Source organism: Glycine max, chromosome 1, assembly GCF_000004515.6.
Source record: "Glycine max cultivar Williams 82 chromosome 1, Glycine_max_v4.0, whole genome shotgun sequence".
Taxonomy (NCBI): Eukaryota; Viridiplantae; Streptophyta; class Magnoliopsida; order Fabales; family Fabaceae; genus Glycine; species Glycine max.
Genome location: NC_016088.4, coordinates 50,637,303 through 50,648,269, shown reverse-complemented (window position 1 = coordinate 50,648,269; position 10,967 = coordinate 50,637,303). Strand labels below are relative to the sequence as shown.

General features: G+C 29.6%; 1 protein-coding gene across 1 annotated transcript; it reads left to right on the top strand.

Moving 5' to 3' along the window:
- Positions 1-8,087: 8,087 nt before the first annotated feature.
- Positions 8,088-9,443, top strand: LOC100789620 (RING-H2 finger protein ATL8). Its single transcript, XM_003517074.4, has one exon. The coding sequence runs from the start codon at positions 8,690-8,692 to the stop codon at positions 9,359-9,361; it is 672 nt and encodes a 223-aa protein (XP_003517122.1). The 5' UTR covers positions 8,088-8,689; the 3' UTR covers positions 9,362-9,443.
- Positions 9,444-10,967: the final 1,524 nt, after the last annotated feature.

Here is a 10,967-nt window from a genome sequence, read left to right as displayed (position 1 = left end):
AAAGGTCTATACTTAAAAAATTTAAAGAATCATCTCAAAAGAATTGTGGGCAACATTAAAGATTGTGAATGATTAAAATAAGATATAAATCAAGAAACATATAAAAGAAAGGAAAAAAAAAAAGAAAGATTCTATAAGGATGAAAATAAATCAAAGCAACAATTCAATTGTGAATGTCTAAGGTATTTGGTTTAACTTATGCGATCAGTTACGTGTAACACAATTATTCTATAAGTCATTTTTTCTTAATTGTTAACCATTTGTTTCAAATTTATCAGTACCCAATAAATCCAATTTCAGTATTTTTTTCCAAATTATGATTCTCAATGATCATGCAACCGAAGCGATAATTGAGAAAAGCATGAAATCTCGATAGATTAATTTGTTACTTTATTAAATACTCATTCTGTCCTATTGTGATTGTTATGTAAGAGGGAAAAAATCATCCTAAAATAATTATTATTTTTTTTTTAATGTATCATTAATTTTTTACTTATATTCTTTGTAATATGAATGTTGGACAATAAAATTTATAAATAAATTAATGATGATATAAAGTTAATTTTATAAAATTATTATTCTCTTTTTATTTATTTATTATTTTTTATCTATATAAAATAAGTTAAGACGAATATTATTTTGAGAGAGTAAAAAATTATAATTATTCTCCTATCTAATTTATTTTATAGTCCCATTAATTAATTGCAGTTCAGTCATTGTATCAAGAATGATCAATTTCCAACACATTGTTCAAAGTAATAGAACAAATCCATCATAAACATTTATAATGGTTGCACTGAGATCAAAGTAATTAAACTGGCAAACAAATAGTGTAACACATAAAAAAGGAAAGTTCAAACTTTACTGATGATTCATAAACGTTAATAATGGTTGCACTGAGAAAATCTATCATTCATGCACATTATCCAAATTCCATCAGTAGTATATTACATTCCATTATGTTTGACATTGTTTTTAAAAAAAAAAATGAACTTCGATTATTAAAAAAATAAAGGGAAGTAAAATAGCAGGGTCTTCTAAGGGTTCAATTCCTAATTTTGTATATAGAAAATATTTTCTTAAAAAAAAATATAAGCCACTTCGATGATCTTCTTTTTTTTAAAAAAAAAAACTACGTTTTAACTGTTTTAGTTTAAAACTATCTTTATGATACACACAAAAGTAAAATAATTAAACATTCAAATTAAGTAGAAATAGGTAATAGGTATATACATATAATGAAGATATGCACAACTTAATTTCATAAGCTATTAATGTAATTATCCAATATATGTTGACAACTGATTTTATAAATTTAACTGTATTTATCATTTTACTTATCAAAATATAGAGTTGGCTGATGTTAGGATAAACATAGTCGGGATGGGTTTCATGATTGGTGCCCTCTTAAGAGTAAACGATGGGGATAAGGATTCAGCATTTAAGTAGATATGTGAGTGAGTTAAAAATGAATCGAAAGAAAGAGATAAAACCTAATATTTATAGCGTTAGAGGGGTGAGTCTTTGATTGCAGGAGTTGTTACAATGGTGTAACATAACAATCCTTATAGATAATTCATTAGTTATAAATGATTCATTATTACTAGATGAGTAGATACATGCATCTTAATAAAAAAAATAATAATATTATCATTAAAATTAAAATATATAAAAAGGACTGACATGTCATTTATCACATTAATTTGTGAATCTCAAACAATACAATAATCATATAAAATGACAATATACTGAATATAATATGGTTGTTCTTCCTAGTACTAACATAAAACTTTTCTATGCTAGCATTGAATCAAAATTAAATGTATAATCTTATTCAGATTAATAAAATTAAATAATGTTAATTAATTTTCTTAATTAGTGTAGAATTAGTTAGTTTTATTTATATATGATTATAGAGGAAGTATAAATTACAATTTCTGCTGATTATTGGTCATTTATTTGTTTTTGCCATAAAACTTAGCAGTAAATATCTATTTGATGAAATATATCACATGGGCGCGCGGAATCGCCTTGTACCGTTTTCAAAGATTAACGATAAAATTGATTTCATAATATGATGACATTTAATGTTGAACTAGACGGTAATGGACAACAATATTTGATAAGTAATGGACTTGTAATGATCACTTAAATATCTTCTCCATTTGTGCGATCGATGGCAGTGTAGTGATTGTTATCGCTACACAAAAATCAGTGAACGGAGAGAGTAGAAAAGGAAAGGGAACCGTCACGAAAATGACCATCTCAGTGTGCGTTGAATATTGAAACAAAATTCAGTGAACAATCACATTAGATGTTTCTATATATACGAAGAATACCACGATGCTACGGGTTCTTAGTTCTGGTAAATAAATGTCCGATTCTATTCTAGAAAAATATCGTAGATATATATAAATTTTTTCTATAAATGGTTTTTTTTTGCGATATTAAAAATTATTATTTTATTATTCATAGACAAGTTATCATTTATAAAAGATTTTCATGTGATAGTAAGAAAATATCAAGTGACATTTACCTAATGGTAAATCTTTTGGTCGAGACTTGGTGTAAGGAAAACGTTATCCCTATGATATCATGATATATATTACCCTTGATGTGGTTACTCTTCAGGTCCGTGATTATGACTTTCCCCATGAATAAATCATCACAAAGTTTTACATCTACATCCACACTGTTATATGCACCTCGTAAAGGTTCCAAGTGGCAAATTTTAGTCAAAGAAACGCAGCGGGGGGTGTAATATACAGTCAGGGCAATATATCTTGGCGTGAGGTTTCTTTATATAAAAATAAAAAATATCTATAGAGATCGATAATCCCCTCCAAGTACTTTTTGTACTTTATTTTATAAATCACAAGTAATAGAAGAATGGAATTATTATAAGTATAAAAATTTTACCTCAAATATTTAATAAGATTTAAATTGAAAATTATTAATTAAATTTAAACAATTTTGTGCCAACTGATCGACATATCTGATAGATTATTTTAAAGAATAATTGAGTCATAACATATTGATAATCTTTAACTTTTCCTAATTATAAAAATTAAGTTCTCAGTTAAAATCATTTTAGACATAATACCTGTTTGTTCATTACCTTTAATTTCTCTTTTGCATCTGAGAATACACATGAGGATGGAAACTCTCTTGTCAAACTAAAAAAAATCATAATAGTACTTTATTACTTTAAACGCAATAAGATTTATTTCGAATAATAAAGATTTTTTTATTATAAATAAGAGATAAAGTAGCGTACAAGAGGAAGTTATTTTCTTAAAAAGATATTTCTGAAAAAAATATTTATATATTAAAAATTACTAAAACCAAATAAAAAAACATTTGATTTCCAGGAAACATTTTATAGTCATTTCCTATAATATTTATAGTTAACCGAAGTAATTTCAATTATTTCTAAAAATCATCTTATCCAAAATCCAGAAAATCACGATTATAAAGTATGAAAAAACCCTCTTACCAAACATTCTAAAAGTTGCACCTCCTGGGAGATTCATAAATTAGTGAATAAAATAGCTGCCCTTCTTGTGAACGGGACGTTGTTATTATTAGAATTATGTTTGTTTCGCCGTTCAAATATTGGTAGTACAATTTCTACTGTATTTAAACGGAGAAGTAATAAAGGGTTTGTTTTGGCAAAAGTACGTTCAAAATACTTCCAATGGCAATCCAAAGAGACGTGACGTGAAGAATTTCTTACCAAACGTTGAATCGTTGATATTTCTTACCAAACGTTGTTACTATCAATTTTCAGGAAATATTATTATTTGGATATTCATTTTTTTTAAAAAAATAAATTGTACCCTATAATCCCTTCAGTTTATTTTTATTCAGTTGATAAAAGATTTATATAGGAAGTTTGGCATTTTTTTCACTTCTCTTTTATAGATTTTTGTTTACCCTGCACAGATTACTGATTGGATTGGCGCGTATGCATGTATGATATAATGATGTATAAAAAATTGTAATTAATCGAAATGTAAAAACTTAAAAGTGTAAAAGACTGTTTTCTATAACTTATTTTAAATGATTATTTTCCTTGTTAGATATATGAGAAAATTTTTGTAAGAATGAAAAGTGAAAACCCCACGTTGTTGAAATGATTGAAATTTTCCTTTTTAATTACTTCAGAAAAAAAAAGTTTTAAATAATATATAAAAAGAAGGACGACTTTTTTTTTTCTTCTAAATATGAAGTGATTAATCTCTATTAAAAATTGTGAGTACACATAGTATAAATATTTTTCTTTCAACATAATTTATTTTATAATTAAAAATTTGAATTACTCAATTAAAAGAAACAAACTAATCACTACCATTTGTTCCGGAAAAAAGACAACTTTGCTTATTGTTGAGTATATTTTTCTTTTATTGATCAGTTGTATATTGGTTGCTCTCTTTTACACGAATAAGTTTAATAGGGAAAAGTTCATTAATTATATTAAAGATCTTATCCAAAACTTACTATCCATGCACTAATTTAGTGTTGTTTTATTATTTGTAAGGACTTTTCACTTTTTTCAAGAGTTGAATTTAGATATTTACCAAACCGGTATCAATTATAAATTTTTATCCAAAACTAATTGTTCATCCATAAATGGAGTGGTATTTTATTCTTTTGGGAAGAATTGTCTATTTGTCTATAGAAGTTATTGTTATCGTCTGTATGGACTTTTTCCTAGAGTTGAATTTAGATATTTAATTAAATTCTAACAGCCAATCACTATTCACTTTTCTTATTTTAAACAATAAATTATATTTTTAATAATAAAGGTTCTCTTATAATAAATAAAGACTGCAGAAGTAGTGTATATAAATAAATTATTTTTTCTAAAAGAGTACTTCTAGCCTCAATTATATATTATCAACAAAAAAATTGGTAGACTCGTTCTCTTATCTCTTATGATATATATATATATATATATATATATATTATTGAAGTAGTTTATATTAAAAAAAATTCTAAAAAAGTACTCTTTCCGGACTCAATTATTATATGCAAAAAAAAAAAGTTTGGTGAACTCAATAAAAACAAAATGTAAATACTTTTACCTTATTTAATAATATTATTTTAAAAATATCTTTCAATTAATTGAAATTGTACTTTAATGACTTTTTAGGGAAAAAAAGTCAATTAATTGAAATTATATTAAATTTTAATTAAGAACATTTTAGGAAAAGAAGTTTATTTTCAAATGTAATTAATAAAATTAAATGATATTAATACTTTTTTAATTAGTGCAATAAGTAGTTAATTTTATTTATATTTATTTTGGGAAGGAGTACCTTTCTAAATATATTATAAACAAATTGGTAAATGTTTGGATTTCAGTTATGACTATTTTACTTCCAAAACTCTTCTTCATTTTGTGTATTGAAATTCGCTATTATGCATTAAAATTCACAAAAGCATTTTTCTAATTTTAATCCAAACATAGCTTGAATGAATTAGAATAGACACCCCTGCTTGGGAACGTGACGTTGTGTCTCTCTATGAAGGATAAGCCATTGTGACCTCCTTAAAGGATAAGCCATTATGAAACCCTGTTAAGGATTTTTACCTCCTTTCCTGTCTGTCTTGCCTGACCATAATCTCATGCTTGTTGGTTTATGCATGTTTGTTATCTGTGGCTATTCGACAGAAAGTGCCTAGCCTTTTCCTACGAATTAGTTGGCTCCATAATGCAAAATGAACTAATCACTCCAACAAACAACAAATTATAAATAGACACTACATCCAGCTAGCTACATGCATGGTCTACTGGGATACAGCAATAGCAATAATAAACAAATAAATGTTGTGATCTTTTTTCTTCTTCGATCTTGTTATATTTTGCTGCCAAGGACACATGCTGAAAGGGAAAGAGGCGATGCTTTTTTTCTGCAGTGTCACGCATCCACTGCCGAATTGAGAAAGAATATGGGGGTCACGTTAGCTTTAATCTCTGTCAATCATTGATTTGGAGATTGCAACACTAGGCAACAACATTATATATATAACAAATGTTATGTTATGAATTGAACTGAAAAGTAGTTCAGACTTTACCCACGGTGCCAGACACTAGCACATGTTTAACGAGCCTTAGTGGCTCACTCATCAAAGTAGGATGAAAAAAAGGGCTATAATATAAAGTCTTCAAAAGGCGACGCACTCTCTTATTTGGGTGCATTAAATCCTCTCCCTCTTGCCCACTTTCTTTCTTGTCACTGCTCATAGATTTTAATTTGTTGGTATTTTGTAGGATATTATGATATAGTAGTATGATATAGCCATACGTTTCATAACTTGCTAAACATTTTCTTGGTAAAATTTATTTAAATTATAAAATTTATATGTAGTTTTGATAAACTTGTTTCAAGAGAAGAAAAAAATTACATTTAAAAGTAATTAAAATATAAAGTAAAATTTAAGAAGTTAAATGGGTGATGGAATTTAGCCGAAGAGATGGGCTTGATTAATCTTTAGATTAGACATCTCTCTTCTGGCCAAAACCAAAAACCCTGTAGTTTGAGGTGAGATTTACATCAACTTTTCATAAAGGCCAATACTTTCCACCTGCATCATGAATCTGTGATCTCGAATGGCGGCAACATATATCTCACATTTAAAAAACAAATCACGAAAGAGAGCTTTATTTCATGCTATCAATTTAGAGAAGTTAAAGATTACATTTTATACTTATCGTTGAAGAATTAGGTAAGGTCGTAGGATATTTATATATAAGAAAATAATTTATTTAGTGAAAGAATTTGTGTTTGATTTTTTTTATATGTTAAATTTTCCTGAGTCAATAATAATTATATAATGTGAGCATGATTAATCTCTTGACCTAATAAATTGGAGATACCCATAATAATTGATTTAAGATCAAAAATAAAATAAAAATGCATTTTATTTTTCAGTATCATATATGTTTTCAATAAAAAATAAAATCATATTTTCTGTCTTTACTATCATCTTTCTGCAAATTCAATCCTCTTATTCTTTTAGTCTTGTAAATTCAGTTCATCTAGTAATTAACAAAGATACTTATGTAATAGTGTAATAGAGTGTCAATGAAGTGTTGCGTTGATAATTTTGTTAAATGTTGAATATAGCTTAATGAATAAACTATAGAATAATACAATTAAAATAACAAGATCCATGAAAACAAATGGGAGTGCCATATTCGCAAAATTAGAATCTCGAAAAATAAATAAAGTAAGGACAGAAAGGCCAAAGCTTAAGGAATAAGGAATACGTACGTAAATATGGCTTTCCATTCTTCGTATGTACATGCAGCCTAAATGTGCGGTATCAAGTGGCCAAAACTTAGATGCTGGACAGTAGTACTCAGTTGCTTATGTTTTCTTCCAAGAAACACGAAAAAGAGTGAGAGGGCCACTTGCTACTATTTTATTTTTGGTTATTTTAAATTATCAGCCCTATTTTAAAAACGGTAAACTAAACAAAGGTAAACATGTGGTTGTGGTTTTGAACGCACGCCCACAAGTTGATGACACAATCAGGCTAGCTTGATACAGCAGCAAACATGAAACTTACTTTAAATTTAGTGGCACAATTGGCTGCAAATATTTCATATTTCTTCTCGATAATTGGTACTCTTTCCCAGTTAGAATTTAAAATACCCGAATTCGAGATTCGCATTTATTTCATGGACGGTTTTAAAATTGAGTTCTTGGTTCAGTTTTGTTTTCTTGTCATTAAATGTATTTTTAATTCTTCACGTCTTTTGGCTCAAAATATTGAATACCCTTACTAATGAAATCTAGTTTGGTTAATGATTCATTAAACAGCTATGTGAATATCGTAAATTTCTTGACACCAATAACAAAAATATACTTAAGAAAAACTGTGATCAAGTGACTACTTACCAGTGGTATCCTCTAGAACCTACTAAATTTTTTGACTAGTAGTTACTTTTGCTTTGATAAGGGACGGACTCACAATTATCTACTATAGTACGTTCATATATAAAATCAAACCAATTTATACTTATTAGATAACAAAAAGAAACCAAAACCTATTATACATGGCCAATCAACAAAAGCAAAACAATTTTTATTAAAGGTTAGAATATTAGTATTTATTATTGTTCTTATTAACATTTAACAACATATATACTAGTGGGCCTTAAGAGATAAGGTAAGAAACATTGAAAGCAGAACAAGTTCAGCCAAGGCTTGAGTTATGTCCACTTTTGTCCCTTACCTTCCTCACCCACTTGGCGTAGCAAGAAGGGTCCACTTTATTCGTATCTACCGAACAAACAAAATACTCCTTCAATTCGATCATCTTTCTCACTACCTTCTTTCTAGTCATGATCTTGACTCAAGTCTTCTCGCAACCCTTAATCCCTTATCTTCAACCGCACTAACCTCAATTTTTTCCCACTATCAAAGCCCAAAACCTCTGCCAACTCAACCTATTAATACCTACCCCAATTATTTAAACCCCGAATTCCACTCCAAAACCCAAACACCAAACCAAAACCCTCTCTCTCTCTCTCTCTCTCTCTCTCTCTGTTCACTCTCACTTTTTGTTTTCACCTCCTCCTAATTTCCAAGCACACTTTCTTTGTTTCTTATTTCTTCCTGTCTCAATTATAAGTAAAAGAAAAACATATTTTTAAGGAGATTACTGGGACAGCTAGATGACGCGAGCGTTCAGAATTCTCGGGTCCGCGGACAACGCCACCTCGCTGGCAGCGGTAGCGGCGCCGCCGGAGGCGGTGGCGCTTGAGTCGGACTTCGTGGTGATTCTCGCGGCGCTCCTCTGCGCCCTCATCTGCGTGGTGGGGCTGGTGGCCGTGGCGCGGTGCGCGTGGTTCCGGCAAGGCTCCGGCGGCGGAAGCTCTCCCCGGCAAGCCTTGGCGAACAAGGGCCTAAAGAAGAAGGTGCTGCAGTCGCTGCCGAAGTTCGCGTACGTGGACAGCAACCCCAGCAAGTGGGTGGCGACATCGGAATGCGCGATCTGCCTCGCCGACTTCGCCGCCGGCGACGAGATCCGCGTGCTGCCGCAGTGCGGCCACGGCTTCCACGTTCCCTGCATCGACACGTGGCTTGGGTCCCACTCTTCTTGCCCCTCCTGTCGGCAGATTTTGGCGGTGACCAGGTGTCAGAAGTGTGGGCGTTTTCCGGCCACCGGGGCCGGAGCTTCCAGAACGCCTGCGACCGAACCCGAATTGAAGTCCAGAGAAGACAACAATGTCGCTAGTAACAGTAGTAACAATATTAATAACAACAGCGACAGCGGTGGCAATAACAGTAACTGTAACATAGAACATCATCACAGCCATCATGTGAATAGTGGGTTCTTGCCATGAACATAGTAGCTACTATTTATTAGCTTTTTTTTTTTTTTTAACTTTGTACCTTTTTATCCCTTCAAGTTGTTCAAGAAGATCAGAAATTGGGCATTTTTTTCCCCTCTCTTTATAGATTTTTGTTTATCCTGCAAATATTACTAAGTGCGTATGATATAATGATGTATAAAAAGATGTAATCAGTCGAAATGTAAAAAGTTTAAAGTGTAAAAGACTGTTTTCTTAAAGTTATTTTAAAGGGGGATACTTTTATTTTTATTTATTTACCGAAGAAATGATTGTGTAAGAACGAAAAGTGAAAACCTCAGGGATTTTTATATTGTTGAAATGATTAGAGTTTTCCTTTTTATTAATTTCAGAGGAACAGGATTTTAAAAATATATAGGGAAAAAGACAGCTTTGCTTGTTGTTGGGTTTTTTTTTCTTTCTTTCATTGATTAGTGTTTTGGTTACTTTCTTTTAGCCGCGGCTAAGTTTAGTAGGGAAAAGTTCGTTTTATTAAAGATTTTATCCAAAACTTACTACTTTTCACGCATTTAGTGTTGTTTTATTCTTTTAGGAAGAATTATCTTCTATAAAACATTTAAAGTTATAGTTATCGTTTGTAAGGACTTTTACCAAGAGTTTAGTTTAGATATATAATCAATTGGTATCAATTTAGATTTTTATCAAAAGCTTACTATTCGTGCTTTAATTTATTGTTGTTTTATTCTCTTTGGAAGAATTATCTTCTATAAATAATTTAAGTTATAATTACCCTTTGTAAGTACTTTTTCTACGAGTTGAGTTTAGATATCTACCCAACTAGTATCAATGTACATTTTATCCAAAACTTACTATTGATGCATTTAATTCAGTGTTGTTTTATTCTTTTTGGAAGAAATATCTTCTATAAATAAAAAAACTTATAATTACCATTTGTAGGGACTTTTTGCAAGATTGGACTTTAGATATTTACCTAATAGGTAGTATTAATTTAGATCTTATCTTAAACGTACTAGTCATGCATTAATTTAGTGTTACTTTATTCTTTTTGGAAGATTAACTTCTATAAATACGTTATAATTATCATCCGTAAGGACTTTTTCCAAGAGTTGAATTTAGACATTTTACCAAATTTGTATAAAGTTTTAATTAAAATTGTTACAGCAATCACTATGTTGAAATTTGTCGATATCCAGAATGTTCGAGTTGCAATGGTGCGCACGGTAACGCGGAGTCGGAACATTGATTTTGTCGTTTTGACGAGGGAAAGTTAGGAGGTACAGACTACAGATACTGCAACGTGTATCTTGTCATATGATTTTTAACTATTTCTGAGTTATATTAAAGTTGTTATATTAAGGATTAGGTAGATGTCATATCAATTAAATAAATGATATATTTTATTAATGTACAATGAAAAATAATGAAATTTAAACTTCAGATTTTATATAAAATTATTTAAAATTTTTTATATTACACTGGTTTTAGTAGTTATGCAAAATTCCTAAAAATAATATGTTACATATTAGGTCTTATTTATACATTTATATTTCTTAGAAATAAAAGAAAAAATTATGTTAGAAATAAAAAATAATTATTAAAAAGGGTGCTGATACATATT

Bases quoted from the DNA above. Each gene is read 5' to 3' on its own strand.
- LOC100789620 (XM_003517074.4), top strand. From the start codon at position 8,690: ATGACGCGAGCGTTCAGAATTCTCGGGTCCGCGGACAACGCCACCTCG.